General features: G+C 39.8%; 1 protein-coding gene and 1 long non-coding RNA gene across 7 annotated transcripts in view; one reads left to right on the top strand and one right to left on the bottom strand.

Moving 5' to 3' along the window:
- LOC148127567 (uncharacterized) overlaps nt 1–11,722 on the bottom strand; it is a 37,972-nt gene extending 26,250 nt beyond the window's left edge. Inside the window, exon 1 of the long non-coding RNA XR_015743279.1 lies at nt 11,641–11,722. This is a non-coding gene — a long non-coding RNA (uncharacterized LOC148127567). The remainder of the gene's footprint in view (nt 1–11,640) is intronic.
- ANAPC1 (anaphase promoting complex subunit 1) overlaps nt 1–15,907 on the top strand; it is a 56,971-nt gene extending 41,064 nt beyond the window's left edge. For 5 of the 6 annotated variants that reach the window (XM_087931569.1, XM_026695930.2, XM_026695929.2 and 2 more), the window contains exons 39-48: nt 4,352–4,438; nt 6,248–6,365; nt 7,408–7,485; nt 7,763–7,830; nt 8,429–8,567; nt 10,397–10,483; nt 11,344–11,439; nt 11,721–11,919; nt 12,366–12,500; nt 14,146–15,907. In XM_087931569.1, coding sequence (XP_087787695.1) covers nt 4,352–4,438; nt 6,248–6,365; nt 7,408–7,485; nt 7,763–7,830; nt 8,429–8,567; nt 10,397–10,483; nt 11,344–11,439; nt 11,721–11,919; nt 12,366–12,500; nt 14,146–14,261 — 1,123 coding nt within the window. In that variant the 3' untranslated portion in view covers nt 14,262–15,907. The remainder of the gene's footprint in view (nt 1–4,351; nt 4,439–6,247; nt 6,366–7,407; nt 7,486–7,762; nt 7,831–8,428; nt 8,568–10,396; nt 10,484–11,343; nt 11,440–11,720; nt 11,920–12,365; nt 12,501–14,145) is intronic. The other variant, XR_015743278.1, reaches the window with a different exon arrangement.
- Nucleotides 15,908–16,380: the final 473 nt, after the last annotated feature.

The raw sequence follows: 16,380 nt of genomic DNA, 5'->3' as shown, positions 1-16,380 counted from the left end.
GGTATGGCTTCTGGTCCGTGGTCGTGTCTCATCATATGTGTGGGTGTGAGTCTGCTTTCTACATGGAAGTGTGGTGGTAGGATCTTGTGTGGCCCTTGTGTGTGTGGGTCTGGTGTCATTCTTCATGTTAGGTACTCGTTTGTTAATGAGGGCGGGTTTCCAAATGGCTGATAGGCGGGAGGTATCATCTCATTTATTCATGCTGTGTGGGTGTTTATCTATCTCTATGGTTTATTCTCTGATTATTCTGTTGTTGAAGTGTTCAGTTTTGGCGATAGTTCTGGTATTTTTAAAGTCAATCTCATGTCCTGTGGCTTTGAGGTGTTGGACCAGGGAAGAGGTCGGTTCTTCTTTTTTGATTGAGTTCTTGTGTTCTTCAATGCATGCACTTATTCTTCTGTTGGTTTGTCCAATGTATGTGGTGGGGCAGGCGGTGCATGGGATTTCATATACTCCTTGGTTTTCTAACTCGATTCTGTCTTTAGGGTTTCTTAGGATGGTGGATATTTTTCTGTTTGTGCAGAATGCTGTTTTAATGTTGTGTTTTTGGAGGATCTTGCTGATTTTGTCTGTAGTGCCTTTTATATATGGGAGGAGGGCTTTGCCATTCTCTTGTTCTCTGTCTTGGATTTTGGTTGGGGTTTCTTTTTGGATTAGGTGGGTAATCTTTCTTTGGAATCCATTGGCTGTTAGTACGTTAGTGAGAGTGTATAGTTCGGTTTTTAGGTGTTGTTCGTTGGCTAAGCATTTTGTTCTGGAGATGAGTGTCTCGGCTACGGAATTGATCTGTGCTGGGTGGTGGTGTGAGAGTGCATATAGATAGCGGTTTGTATGTGTTTTCTTCTGGTAGATGGTGTGTCCTAGGGAGCCATTGGATTTTTTGTATACTAAGACATCTAGGAAGGGAAGTTGATTGTTAGCTTCTGTTTCCATGGTGAATTGTATTTTGGGGTGTAGGCTGTTGAGGTGTGTGAGGAAGTTGTTCAGTTTTTCTTTCCCGTGTGGCCAGATTATGAAGGTGTCATCTACGTATCTGAGCCAGAGTTTGGGTTTGTTATCATATTTTTCTAGAGCTTGTGTTCCAAAGTGTTCCATGTAGAGGTTTCTGATGACAGGTGAGAGGGGTGATCCCATGGATGCTCCTTCTATTTGTTTGTATTTTTGTCTGTTGTAGGTGAAGTATGTATTGGATAGGCAGTGGTTGGTCAGATCTAGGATGTGCTTGGGGGGATTGTATTTGTTTTGGATGGCTGTCAGGGCTTCTTTTATAGGCACTTGGATGAAGAGGGATATGACATCGAAGCTCACTAGTAGGTCGCTGGGCTGTAAGTTTTGTTTCTTTATGATCTCAATGAACTGGAATGAGTTTCTTACGTGTGAGTTGATGGATTCTGCATAGGGCTGTAGTTGTTTGGCGAGAAATTTGGCTAGGTTTTGTAGAGGTGAGCCTATGGAGCTGACTATTGGTCTAAGTGGGGTTCCTTCTTTGTGTATCTTGGGGAGACCATAAAGCTTAGGGCATCTGGATGATTTCTCTCTGGGTATGATTCTTTGCTGGATTTCTTTGCTAATGGGGGAGGCTTTTATTTTGGATCTGGTAGTTTTTTTCTAGGTAGGTGGTGGGATCTGTGTTTAGGGGTTTGTATGTGGGGTCTTGGAGTAGGTTGGTTAACTTGGTTTGGTAGTCAGATGTGTTCATAATCACTGTCACGTTGCCCTTGTCTGCTGGTAGGATTATTATGCTGGTGTCTTCTTTCAGGTTAAGTAGTGCAATTTGTTCTTCTTTGGATAAATTGCTTTTGGGTGGTTTGCTGGTGCAGAGGATGTTGGTGATTTCAAGTCTGATTCTGTTAGCATCATCAGGGTTGGTTTTGGTCAGGCTGGTTTCAACTCTACATATAATGGTTTCTGTGGGGATGTGTTTGGGAGCGACAGCAAAGTTGAATCCTTTCAAAAGGACATTGGTTTCGGTTTTGGTGAGGATCTTGTCTGAGATGTGCACTGTTTGTTTCATGTGTGGCTGTGAGGGGGGAGGAGTTTGTTTCTGGCGTTGTTGTAGTTTTCTGAGTTTGTTGGTGTGTGTGTCTGTCTTGAGGGTGGTCTGTGTTTCGGCTCTCCAGACAGCGAGTTGTTTGGATTTGTTCCAAAGTGCGGGGTGAATCTTGTTGCTGAGTCTGAGGTGAAGTGTGAGGAGATCTTTGTTGATTTGGTCTAGGAGGAATCTTTTTGTGTGAAGTTCATTTCTGATTAGGGCCAATTCTATTCTTTTTAGGATGCGTTGGCTTCCCTGATTATTTTCTTGCTGGAGTGTTCAGTGTTGGATATTAATTTAGTTCCTTCAAAATTAATTTCATGTCCTGTGGCTTTAAGGGGCTGGAAGAGGGAGGAAGTATTTTCTTCTCTTCTAATTGCATTTTGTGTTCTGCGATGTGTGCATTTATTCTCCCATTGGTTTGTCCAATGTACAAGAAACCCCAAAGACAAGATCTAGCTAGAAAACCAAGGAGTTTATGAAAGACCATGCAACAATTGCCCAGCCACATACATTGGACAAACCAACAGGAGAATAAATGCACGCATCGTAGAACACAAAAACGCAGTCAGAAGAGAAGAAAACACTCCAGCAAGAGAATAATCAGGGAAACCATTGAGATAGAGAAACACCCCCATAACATGAATAGATGGGACGATATCCCCCGCCTACCAGACATCTGGAGGCTAGCCCTCACCAACAAACGAGTCCCAGCCACAAAAACCAACACCAGACCTGAAACAATACAGGATACCACCGCCAATCGCCCTCATCAGACCCAGGCCCAAGCCCATCCTATAAACAAAGGACAACCACCATCCAGAAAATAGACCACGGCTGCCTCGCCAGCTGTCACACCCCTCGACACCAAAACCAAACAAGCTGACACACACCAAGAACACAGACCCAGACCCCAAACTCGAAGTGAGACTAAAACCCAGAATGCTACATTACAGCCACCCGCTCAGGATATCACATCAGAAAACTCAGGAAATTACACCACAATAACCTAAGAAGTTGCAACACAGCAAATGACCCAGGGTATCACAGCAGAAGACCAAGGATACCACAGCAATAAGTCTCACAAGGTCATCACACAACCCATTATCCAAGCCGTTACATAGGAGGCTAATGGAAAAGAGATCAAAACACAAACGACCCAGGAGATTACAACGCAGGACCCAGGATACCACAACCAAAGAACTCGCAAGCCCATCACACAACCCATTACCCAAGCCGTTAAAACACGAGAGGCTAATGGAAAAATCACTACAAAACAAACGGCCCAGGAGATTACAGCACAAGGTCCAGGATATCTCCACAACAAAACTCACAAGGCCATCACACAACCCATTATACCAACATCAACTCCATCAACCAGTCAAGAGGCAGCAGCGCAGCCAACCAGCCCAGCACACCAGCCCCCACCACCAGTATTTATAGAGAGACGGCAGCTCCGATCACACACTGCTTGCACTGGCATGAAGCTGAAAGCACCAGCCTGGGGATGGCGAGTGGGACCTTGCCGAAACGTTGCCAAGATACTCTTAATCTTACATGGGAAAAGACCCGAACACACCTAGACCTACATACCTGTACCCGTGAAAATCTACGAAAACAAATATATATAAACATATATATTGAATATTCTGTATTGAATACAGAAGCCTGATGATGGCAGATGAGATTCTGCCGAAACGTTGCTACGACTTTAAAAGCACAACTATAATGACATGGGAAAATACCCGAACAAAGCTGAATACCATACATATAAATACCTGCGAAAACTTAAGAAAAGACACACACACACACACACACACACACACAAGCTTAGGTTTGATGATCTAAGTCTTGCTGTGTGTTTTGCTGTAGTAATTCAAATTCTTTCAAAAACTAGTTTCCTACAAAAATAAAATATTCAGAGTATGTTTCTGTAAATACGTTTAACTAAAGTAAGTCAATCATGAAGAAAAATCTATTTTAATCTAAGAGCTGACAATATAATAAATTTTAAAAAATAAGCCAATCGGGATTGAACTATTCTTGCATCTGTCCATGTAAAGACAGCATATTTTGCTTGCAAATTTTGAATGAAATCCCTGTCATTTCCATTTAAAAGCTGTTGGCTAATAGGGTTGACAAAACTTTTTTCTGTGATGCCCGTTAAATTAACTGGGCAAGATGACTGAATAATCTTGTAGCTCTTTATAGCTTTTCATTGACATAGAAGTGATATGGTCATTGTAAGTTGGGATCATATTTTGGCTTGACAAGGAAATGCTTTTTACTGACTCATGGGAAAATACTATTTCTTTCCAGATATTCACTTAGCACTTCAAATTCATCAATTGCAGCTCTTCTTTGTGCACTCTACCCTCATTTCCCAGTTCACAGTACTGATAACAGGTAAAGGGACCTGATTGCGAAATACATTTAAAATCTCAAGTGGTTTGGTGTGATACGTTTGTCATTTGGCAAACAGGGTTTCAGCTTGTAATGTCTGGTGCATACAAATTTGTTAAAAACAAAGCAATGCTGAAATTTTAATGTAGTAATTGCAAAGATCTAGAGCAGTGGTCGGGGAACAGGGGTAAATTACCCCAAATGGGGTAAAAGTGAAAATCTGGGGGTAATGAGGAGGTTGCGCTGGCCAATGGCGGAACTATCGGCATAGAAGCAGTTATTAAAACACCCTTGAGGCAAATTTATCCCCTCCACCCCACCCTTGTTTCCTGGGTCGGAAATGACTCCAGGCTAGATTCTGCAAGAGCCGCGCCGCCCGTTTTTTAGGGGAAGGCGAGCTTCTGGCATAGGGCAGAGCATTTTGGGAAAAGGGACACTTTCCCCCGCGCTGCGATGACCGCACGCTTTTCGCGCGCAGTTTGTGTCACCGTGGCTCCCAAATATCATCCTCCCTTCCCGCTTCCTCGCCCCCAGGCCCTGCCTGCCTGCCAACTAGCCAGCCAGCCTGGCTCCCTCCCCGAAGCCTCTCATCACTGCCAGGCACACAGGAAGCGAACAGGCACCTGCAACTGCCGCCTTGGCCCCGAGAAAATTCCCAGAAGCCCTCGGGAAGCCTGGTGACATTTCATTCCCTGGAGAGAGCTATCCCGCCTTCTTCCCAGCCGGGGGGGCACCTCCTCCCGCCTCGACCTCCAAATTATGTGTCAGCAGCCTGAGGTGGCCGGGGGAGGGGAGAGGCCGGGAGGGGTAACGTCTGCGTTTATAATTTTTTGGGGGTAAGAGGTAAAAAGTTCCCTGACCCCTGATCTAGAGAAAGCCTAACATTTTGATATCTCTGCTAGGTCTTCAATTATTTATTTAAATAAATAATTTATTGGCTGCCGAATTCCGTATTTATTTAATATTGTATAATAAACAGAATAATTTTCATAATGTGTAAAGAAGACCTGGGACAGATTGTGGAAGGAAGAGGATAAAGCTGTAAAAGCTGTAAAATACCATGGAACTAGAAACATCTTATTTTTTATTTTTTCCCATATGCAACATGCAAAGAGAGACAGAATCTAAACCGATGACATTAAAGTTCTACTGTCGGAATAGTCCCAACTGAACTTCTGTGTGCCAGACTGGCCAATGATATTCACCAACTCTAAAATTGAATTAAATTTGTCTGTCTACACATCTTATCACAAGATGACTCTGGGTAAATACCCAGCCTCTGCAGTCTATAAATACTAATGCACTAAAATCACAACAGTTTTGTGAAAAGCTTTATAGGTTTTTAAAAATGAATCTTTCTAGGTAATTGAATGAAGCGTATATTTTATTTCAGTTAAATGAAACTGAAGGTCTAACACCTATCAGTTTCCATGCCAGCACAATTGTCCTCTGGCTAAGGAACAAATGTGTTCTTGATCTCTCTACTTCCCTCATAGAAAAAAAAAAGTTACAACTCAGAAATGTTTATGGTGTGCATATATGCCTGCTCTGTACCCATACAAATCTACAAATTCTAATTTCAGAAGTTTTAATTCTGAATTTACCTTTGATAACTTCTCAAGGCTCTCCAGAGCATAATCCTTTTCTCAATAACTATGAAATTTGGATCACTCTGAAAAAAGTGATTCACAGACCACATCGCTCCAAAAGTAGGAGGGACAGGACATTTAAATGGATCTTTGGCTATTAATGAGAGATGGATGGATTTGTACAGGAAAGAGACAAAGCCTAGATTATTTCTTTTCTGCACAGGTATCACCTTCAAGCCCTGAGGCATCTCTATGTCCTGGCAGCTGAACCCAGACTCCTTGTCCCCGTGGATGTAGATACAGATACCCCTTGCTATGCTTTGCTGGAGGTTACCTATCAGGTATATAACTTTTGTGACACATGGAGAAAAAAAAGTCGTATTCTCTGAATTGCAGGTGGGGAAAGGTAACTCTTCCACAGTTGCTCACATTTGTTAGGGCAGGTGAAATTACTGCACAGTGCTGGCTGACTTGGAGAAAGCCAGTCTATCTAGCTATTCTTTGAAAGGATGGTAATTCACAATCGCTGTTTTGAGTTGGGAAATCAAAATTTTCTCAAAACAAAAAAGGATGTTTCTATAAATAATCCAAGTTATGTAATATCTTTGTAAAACATTACAGTTATTACATATCTTGTTGATGTAATGTAAAACATTAGACTATCAAAAATTGTTATGTAGCTGGTACAATTTAAATCACTATCCATCACTAAAACTTAATCCCAGGAAGCAGACTGCTCAATCTTTTTACCCTGGAATAACCTTTGAAATAATTTCCAGATCTCAGGGAAATCCTGCATAAAAAATATCTACAGTTTACAGTACATTAATGTGATTGTTAAGTAGTGGATGTAATCATCCAATAATAATGGTCAAAGTGCAAAGTTTTAAAAATGGGACTTTTTTCCCAATCAGAATCTCTCAAAGGATCACTTCTGATCTCTTGTGGTATTCTAGGGTCCTGCAGATCCTGTTAAGAAAGGTTGACTTAAAGGAACAGCCACACTCCATACATAATTTGGTAAGATAAATACATGAAATGAAGGATAAGATTCTGAAGAACAGAGGATATCTGCAGGATCAGCTCATTATTTTGTAGTACCGAGGACAGATTAAAGCATTGTCCCTAGAATCTTATATGGCAGAAATATCCCATGACAGGAAATCTTAAAATTAGAAGATTTTTCCATGTAATCCGTCTGCTTTCTTGAAACCTGATTGTTCCATCTCATGCTATTTAGAGAAAAACCTTTCATGCCTGTAATGAGAAAAGTAGTAATTTGAGATGGGGGCTCTATACATTCCATCTAAGCTTATGGGGCTCGTGAATGTTTTCTACTTCTACGTATCGTAATTTTTGACTAAATGATTTTGTATTTCAAAGGGAACTCAGTGGTATGAACAAACATCTGAGGAACTTATGGCACCTACCCTTCTCCCTGAACTTCATTTACTGAAGCAGGTATGCAAGCCGAGTCTGTTTTGCAAAGTGACTGAGATGTAGCTGTAGCTCCTAAACACCCCCCCCCCCCGCCCTCACCATGCAGACAGCATTTCTGAGAATGCGTGTTTAAGAAGAAGATATTTTCTTCAAGGACAATACGTCATATCAGACTCCCTTGACTTTGCCAGGAGGGGGGGTTCTTTAGAAAGTATGGGGACTTCCTCTAAAATAAGGAACTTGAAGTATTTTTTGTAATCTTATCCATACCTATAATTTCAATTTGTTATGCTTCCAGATCAGAGTAAAAGGTCCCCGATATTGGGAACTGCTGATTGATTTAAGCAAAGGGGTTCATCATTTAAAGTAAGTGTCATGGTGAATATTCTGAATAGTTGCATGCTGTCTTGCAATTTTACTGGGTCTGCAGAAATGTTGGCACCCAAATATAAATGGCTGTTTGTCTATGGAGATTCTCAGTCATCCAGTCAACCAGAAAGTGCCTCTTGAAAAAGCACCTTTGGGGAATACAGCTGTTTGCTTTTTAAGCACGCTACAGATAGTACTCAACTTATTGCCATTCCCTCAAGACTTATTGTTGTTCCTTAAAGTTACAGCTATTGTGACACCCTCGCAGTCACATGATCAGAGTTCAGGCACTTAATGTGTACGCTTAGGACCACAGGGGCACTTTAATTCCCTCCAGCTGCTATCTTCTCCCTTGTATGCCCTGTTGGCCTTCTGTGCTTCATGGTCCCTGCTGCCCTAGCCGACTTTTATTGTATATACTGAAGTATTTAATATACTGAAGTATTTAGTATTATATTGAAGTATACTTAGTATACAGAAATATTTGTACTATACCACCCATTCTTAAATTATAGGGCATACCTTCTTGCACTGTTTGTACAAAAAGGATAAATAAAATAGTTCAATGCAATAGTTCCCTCTTTTCCCCTCCCAGATCAATTCTTTCAAGGGATGGTGTCCTCTATGTAAAACTGAGAGCTGGGCAGCTTTCATACAAAGAAGATCCCATGGGCTGGCGAAGCTTACTGGCACAGACTGTAACTCACCGAAAGGCAGATGCCTATGCAGTAAAGGTAGCTCTTTTCCTGGTTTGAAATGATCATGCTATGCGCTGCCATCTAATCATACCAGTGATAACGCTCGATGACACGTTTTCCATTTTGAATGAATTTTTTAACAAAAAGATGTTGGAAAATTTTTTTTAACTAAAAGATATTCGTAATGGAAGATGAATTCAGAGATATGGTAGAAAGAAAGGCAGTTGCCAGAAGATTAATAGTATCTGCAAAGTACAGGCATGCCTTGTTTTATTGCTCTTTGCAGATATTGATACTTGCCTGTACTTGCTGAAGGCTGAAATAATGATTAGCATTTTTAGTAACAATTTTGATTTTTTAATTAAGGTATGTAGTCATAATGCTATTGCACGCCTAACAAACCACAATATAGTGCAAACATAACTTTTACATGCATTGGGAAACCTGAAGATTGTGTGACTTGCTTTATTGTGATATATGCTTTATTGTGGTGGTCTGGATCCAAATCTGCAATATTTCTGAGGAATGCTTGTATTGCGCCCTGGCATCCAAGCAGAAATTTCTATTGCCCTGTGTCACATCCCTGTTTTTATTATGTAACTTTATTATTTGTATCTGTCTAGATCAGTTTAAACTAATAACTGCTCTGAGTAATGTACAGTCACAGCAGGAATTAGCAATCCATAACCCCAAATCCTTAATTATTGGCAAAATGGCCAAATTTTGTAGTGATTTTTTGACTAAACACATAGGACCTCAGTGATCTGTTCTGATTTCCATCTTCAAAGTCTGTCCCTCCAAATACATTATCTGGCTTAAATTTTTGTCTTATCTCTAAAGCAGTACAAAATGTCAGCTTTATTTTGTCCTTTAGCAATAATCCTAGAGAACGTGTGTTTCTCCCTCCCCTCCCCGCTTTCAGTCAAATTCAATTCTACTGAAATCATGACCCATTCATATAGTTTCAGTAGGAACAATATGTTGCCAATTGTTTTTCCCAGTATTGAGTTCAGGTGAATTCTAAGTCTTTTTATTCCAGGATGGCTTTGGAATCGCTGACAAGGTTGAATTTATGTTGAATTTATCACTACAAATAAACAAATAAGTAAAAGAGCAGAACAGGAAAGACAGAATAGCCTAAAACTCAAAAACCAGAGGGGACCTTCAGCAGGCATTACCTTTTCACTGGTAAAGAGGGTAGCATTTGCTTGGCGGCGGGGGTTAGACTAGATGATCTACAAGGACCCTTCCAACTCTGTTAATTTGTTAGAGGTTATCTCTATGATCCCAAGGGCCTGAGTGAGTCATATAGGGTTTAATAACCAGCACCTTGAATTGCACCTAGATAACAGAAGTGGAATGCTTGAGGGGGAGGGCAGAGATACCTCTGATGGTGAGAATTATGGAGGTTTGGAACTGCCGCAGGAAAACCCCACCCCTGAGCCCAGCTCTTGAAAGGTTAGACTCTAAGTAGTGTCTCATGATCTCATGGGACAGGAAGAATAATTTTGAATATATCATGTCCAACATAGTACTATGTAGACCTTTATGTGTAATAACTACTATTCTGAATTGGGCTTGGAAGTTTATAGATTACTAATGCAATGGCTTAAAAAGAGGTGCTATGTTGTCAAAGTGCATCTTGGGCATCAGCAGCCAGATCACTGTATTCTGTACTGACTGTAGCACCACACAGAGTGTACTCTACTAGTTTAAACATGTGGAGATGAAAGCATGAGTATTTTTCAAGAAGTTCTTACCAAGACACTGATGGTGCGGGGGGTGTAAAATGTACTTTCTCATAAAGTATAGTTTGCAACCAAAAAAGGGAAATCTTCTAATTTCAAATATTGTTTTATTTTTAGCCAGAAGCTATTTCTGCTTTCACATCTGATCCAGCGCTGCTTTCATTTGCAGAGTATTTTTGCAAGCCAGCTGCAACTATGGGGCAAGTACGTTGTCAGGTGTAAACCTAGCTGGGAAAATGGAGGAGGGTGTGTAAGGGAACTGGTTATATTGGTCAAAAATTCTGAAGTATCTAATGACATAGATCATCCTTATCCAACCTGGATTTCCCAGCTGTATTGGGCCACAATTCTCATAATTGGCAGCCAGAGGATATGCTGACCAGAAATTATGGGAACTGTAGTCAAAGACATAGGGAGTAATGAGGATGATCAGCAGTAAAGTGAATAGATTTAATTACGATGGTGATGAGAGCATAATTGGAAGACTTAAAAGACCATGTTAGGGACATAATGGAGAATGTCTATGTCAGGGCTGTTAAACTCACGGCCTGCGGGCCAGATGCACCACCCGTTGGCCACGCCCATGTCTGGTTTAGTAAAGGGGAAAAAGTCATGATACATCACTTAACAACGCTGTGATGATGCGAGTTTGACACTCCTGATCTATGTGATTGCCAAGTCACCAATGACTTCATCACTGAAGCTGTGAAAATGACAAGGGAATTGGTTTCTCCTAAAATAGTTCACAACCATGATGAAATAGTTAATATTTATACACACATTGCATTTTAAATAAATGAATAAGGGACTCATTATTTTGCATTTAATTTTAGCTTTGTGATGTTGGGATCCAAGAAGAACACGTAATTCAAGTCTATACATGGAAAATAATTGAACTGAATGTTGTGTTCTATGTACAGTATAAAACATAAAATACTTTTCTGTTGTGCAGAAATTTTGGAAAGGTCTCCAAATATGTTTTTGAATTGGACTAATTAGAAAAAAGCACAAATGTTTAAAACCGTAGTTGACATGCTTTGTAAAATACGTTTTTCTTGTTTCAGAAACAGAAAGTTTTTGACCTCTTTTCATCGATTCTGTACGAGTGTGTTACTCAGGAGAATCCAGAGATGTTGCCAGCTTATATAGCAATTGACCAGGTATTTTTTCCTCCTCAGCATGGATTCTTATTCATGCATATGCTTATTTTCTAGTTTAAAGAAAACAAACATTAAGTGCATTTGCAATCTACGTTTATTGTCACACTTTATTTTTATGCCTTCTAGAATTCAGCAAGTTTCCATTATTATATATAACAAACATGTATCTGAGGAAAATCAAATTCAGCAAAACATTATTACCTTGTGATGATTATCTTACACGTAACTCCTTTGCCCCTACTGTATTAATTTAATTCCATCTTCATTTCCTTTTGTGCTAGGCTGTGAGAAGATTAGAAAAAAAGGAAATGTCTGAGACATTTGATTTGTGGCAGATAAAATTGGTTCTAGAATTTTTTAATTCCAGAAGTCATCAGGAAAGAATAAGGAAAAATCCACATGCAGGTCTTTTCATGAATTCAGAATTTTTACCTGTGATGAAATGTTCTATAGATAATACCTTGGATCAGTGGCTGCAAGGTAAAGCTTTCATTATTTATTTGGGAGAAGGCTACAATAAATTCTTTAAAATGAAAATGGTTTCTACCTTAATTTTGACTTTTATCCTAGAAATGAAGAAAATTAATGTGATAATAACGAACTCATTTTTCTATTGGTTTATAGTAAAGATGGAGGCATAGGCATATGAGGGGAGTATCAGTAGGTACAAGGCAGTTCCAAGATTAGCCAAAGGAAAAAACATACTTTGGAAAAAAATAAGAGGTGCTCCTCTATTAATGATGTGGAATCCATAATTAATACTTTTTAACTGATAATTGAGAGAAGAAAAAGAAAATGATAGTGAATGGTATGAAATATCACAGAGTTAGCTGGTTTGCTAGAATTTTGAACACAACTCTATTTTCCAGTATTTGGTGCAGATTCCATTTTTATCCCTTAAAATCTCTCCCTTGTGTGTATTTCAGCTGGCGGTGATATTTGTTTACATTCCTATTTAAATGGACAACTTATTGATGAATCTCAGTTAAGTATGTTGGCGTGTTTCCTTACATATCATTCAGTCCCAATTCCAGGACAACTGTTAGCTGGAGGCTTAGAAGGTAAATTTGCCATTTTGGTTCTTTTAAAAATATTTTAACACTAAGGAAACTCGTATTATTTGGAACAGTTTCCAATTCTACTGATTTGTATTACTTTAGACTTTCTATCCCTTTAGCTCAGTGGCTGTCTCAGCTTTCAGATGAAGGTCTTAGCATTTCTGGTAAATACCAGGAACTGAAAGAGTTACTGAGACAATCCAATAAAATTTATTTCATTGTGTTGCATCATTAAATACAGGGGTGGATTCTACCTGGTCCAAACAGTTCTATAGAAACAGTTGTTACGATTCTGCACAGTTCGGAGAACTGGCAAATAGCGCCATTGCCTGGCCCCTCCCCACCCACTCATTCCTTAGCTGGCATGCGCGGCATCAAACTTGCCTGCAGTTTGGTAAGTTGCTATTTTTCCTTCCCTACCCCTGACCATCAGCTCTTCTGCTGTGCTGGGAGATTTAGATTAGCTAGAAAGCAGGAAATAGTTGGATTTCTTGCTTTCTAGCTAATCTAAAAGCAGAGCTGAACCTTCCTTAGGGCTGAAGTTTCTATTTTTCAGTGTAGACTCAGGTAGCAGATGGCAGAAAGATAGATCTCTAAGTGAATCTGTGATTCTGTGAGCAACTCTGCCTGCCTGCTTTGCCTGATTTTGGGTAAAAGTTGCTATTTTTAAAAAATAAAAAATTCAATATTTACAAAGTTGATGTGTTGTGAGTTAATTTTGTGAGTTTGCTTGCAAGAAAATTTATGTGACACTCAGCAGATGGCAGAAAGATAGATCTCTGAGTGAATCTGTGATTCTGTGAGCAACTCAATCTGCCTGCCTGCTTTGCCTGATTTTGGGTAAAAGTTGCTCTTTTTTAATAAAAAAATCAATATTTACATAAATATTTATAATATTTACATACAAGCCATGTCTACCCAGTCACATGACCACCAATCCACACCCACAAATTAGGCTGCGCCCACAGAATTGGTTGTTAAGAAATTTGAATCCCACTCCTTATTAAATAACTATTGTAGAATTTCATTGCATTCTGAAGCATACCTCACTTCTTGCAAGAGAGAGAATGAATTTACCAGATGAAGACTAGATTCATTGTCACCATTTAATATTGTTGGATGAATAAAACCCAATAGGCTAGAGAAGGCATAAAGCATAATTTTTAAAGCATGGTGATGTGATTATCTGTACACTAAATGTATTAAGTCATAGTCAGATCTATTTGAACTATGTCAAAATGTGCCTATTGGGTGCCTGTGTTTTGCGCCCTTTTATGACCTTTTCTGCACAATCTTTAAAGTGAATCACCACAGTTATTAAGTAACACGGTTGTTAAGTGAATCTGGCCTTGTCAGTGACTTAGCTTGTCAGAAAGTTGCAAATGGTGATTGCATGATTCCAGGAAACTGCAACCATCATAAATATGAGTCAGTTGCCAAGCGTCTGAATTTTTATCATGTGATCATGGGGTGCAGCAAAGGCCATGTGAAAAACAGTCATATGTCACTTTTTTCAGTGCCGTTATAACTTTGATCACTAAACAAACTGTTGTAGGTCGAGGACTACCTGTTTTTGTTTCTAAACACAGCATTTTTGTATGTATGTTCTTACAGCTGGAAAATTGTTTTCTCTCGAAATATTTTCTAGGTAGTACAAATTTTTCTGAGCTCCTCTTGAAATTCAAACCACTGAAGATGCCAGTTCGTGCACTGCTGAGACTTGCACCTCTTTTGCTGGGAAATCCACAGGCAATGACTTTGTGAAAGCAATTACACAGGATTGACTGATCTGAGACACCAAACACAGTACCAATGTGGTATTTGAGATGCAATGAAAGATACATAGCAAAGATACAGCTTTGCTTTCAAGTTCACAAACTTACATCTAACACATTTTTCCATTCCCTTTTTATGTTTTCAGAGCGATCAAGAGAAGTTTATATATTGTTGGATGGCTGGCATGCCAGTGCAAATTAATACATCTACTTTTGTAAATAAAATTTGTTTGCAAAAAAAAAAAGTCTTGGTGATAAACTTGAACAATAGACCACCTGGAAGTAAAATATCAGATCCATGCAGTGCAGCATTCTTTGGCCAATGGCATTTAATCATGTCTAATTGTAACAAACATACACACAAAAGTGATGGTTAATAGTTTTGAATTGCCAGTGGGAGAAATGCAGACACCAAAGGAGCTCATCTCACTGTCTGAAATATTTCCATATCAATTTCCAAAGTCTCAGATTGCTCAAATGTAATGCAAAATATAGTAATACAGTAACATAGGCAGTGTCCTGTGCTACTTCTATGTTCTGTCAATATTCAAAAAGAGTATTTGGTAAATGGCTTATCTTTCCATCTGGGCAGAGGTGGGCTGCACGTACTTTAACAACCGGTTTGCCAAAAATGTGAGCAGGCGCATGCCCCCTTCACAACTGTTAAAGACTACAACTGGAAGGTTCAAAAATCAGATGGAAGACTTGGTTCATGGAAGACTTTATGTCTATATTTTACTATGACATTTGCCACATGTCCTACTGGGATATGAAACCACAAACTGCTGTTAAAGCAATAATTAAACCTAGAAGAATGGGCAGTCTTGGAACTTTCTTTAAGGCCTCCAGAGCACCAACCACAATTGCACAACATCAGCTAAACTGAAGTAGGAACTATATAAAACCTGGATTGTGCTGCATAACTCCACATTCCAATACTTCATGCCCTGTATTGCCACGAAACCCAAACACACAATATTGATTGATGTATGTGGGTAGTCTTCAACTTACCCATACACATCAATTTGACCACAATTGGCCCAGAATTCCTGTTGCTAAGCAAGATGGTTGTTAAATGAATCTCATCCGAATTCTTTTTGCCATGGTTGTGTTGTGGTTTGCTGGCAGCAGGTGCAGATGGCTGAGGTCTCCGAGAGCGAGGACTCGGATGAGGGGCCTGTGTGTGATGCAGGGATGGGGCCAGGACCATCAGGCAGTGGAATGCTGCCTTCAGAGTTTGTGGAAGCTGGCAGCAGTGATGAAGAGGTTCCTGAGGAGCCTATGCCCAGTGCACGTGCACGCAGGGCTACTGGAAGGAAAGAGCAGCTGCAGCAGCAGGGGTAACTCGGGAGTAAGGCTGCCCCTCCCTTAAGAGATAAAAGCCAGCTGAGAAACTGGACTTCTTTGCAGGAAGCAAAGAAGTTTTTGCACTCAAGCCTTGTGAACTTTTGGAGTATCTTGGTTGGTGTTTGGAGACTCTGTGTGTTTGAAATATTTCTTAGTAAATTTAGTATTCTTGGCAGCCTTGCACAACCTTGGCAAGGCTCATTCTTATCAGAGACAATTAGTTTGAAACAGCTTTTTAACTGTGAAGGAACGGAATTCATAAAGAATCATTAAAAGGTTTTGCTGTTACCTCTGTTTGTGTTTGTTTCCTTGGAACAAGGTTTGGGTCAGAACAGGTTGGTAATTGATTCATGTGGTCATTAAGTGAATCTGACATCCTCCCCTTTAAGCCAGCTGGGAAGATCACAAATGGCAATTGCATGACCCAGGACTTTGCAACTGTCATAAATATGTGCTGGTTGCCAAGTGGCTAAATTGTAATCATGCAACAGTAGGAATGCTGTGAGGAATTTAAAAGTGAGGATGGGTTGCAAGTAACATTTTTCAGTGTCATTGTAACTTCAAAACAGTTAAATGGTTGTATGTTGTGGACCACCTATAAAAAAAGACAACACTTATGCGTGTAATTCCTTAAGAGTCAAAAGTCTTTGTTAGTGCAGGAATACACACAAAAGCGCTCTTCCCAGAGCACTGGAATTGCACAGATAGTCCTTGACTTACAATAATTTATTTAGTGATCATTACAATAGCACTGAAATGTA

Source organism: Pseudonaja textilis, chromosome 1 (assembly GCF_049901715.1).
Source record: "Pseudonaja textilis isolate UNSWEBS1 chromosome 1, rPseTex1.2, whole genome shotgun sequence".
NCBI lineage: Eukaryota > Metazoa > Chordata > Lepidosauria > Squamata > Elapidae > Pseudonaja > Pseudonaja textilis.
Note: the sequence above shows the minus strand (reverse complement) of the source record. Positions and strands in the feature narration are given on the sequence as shown.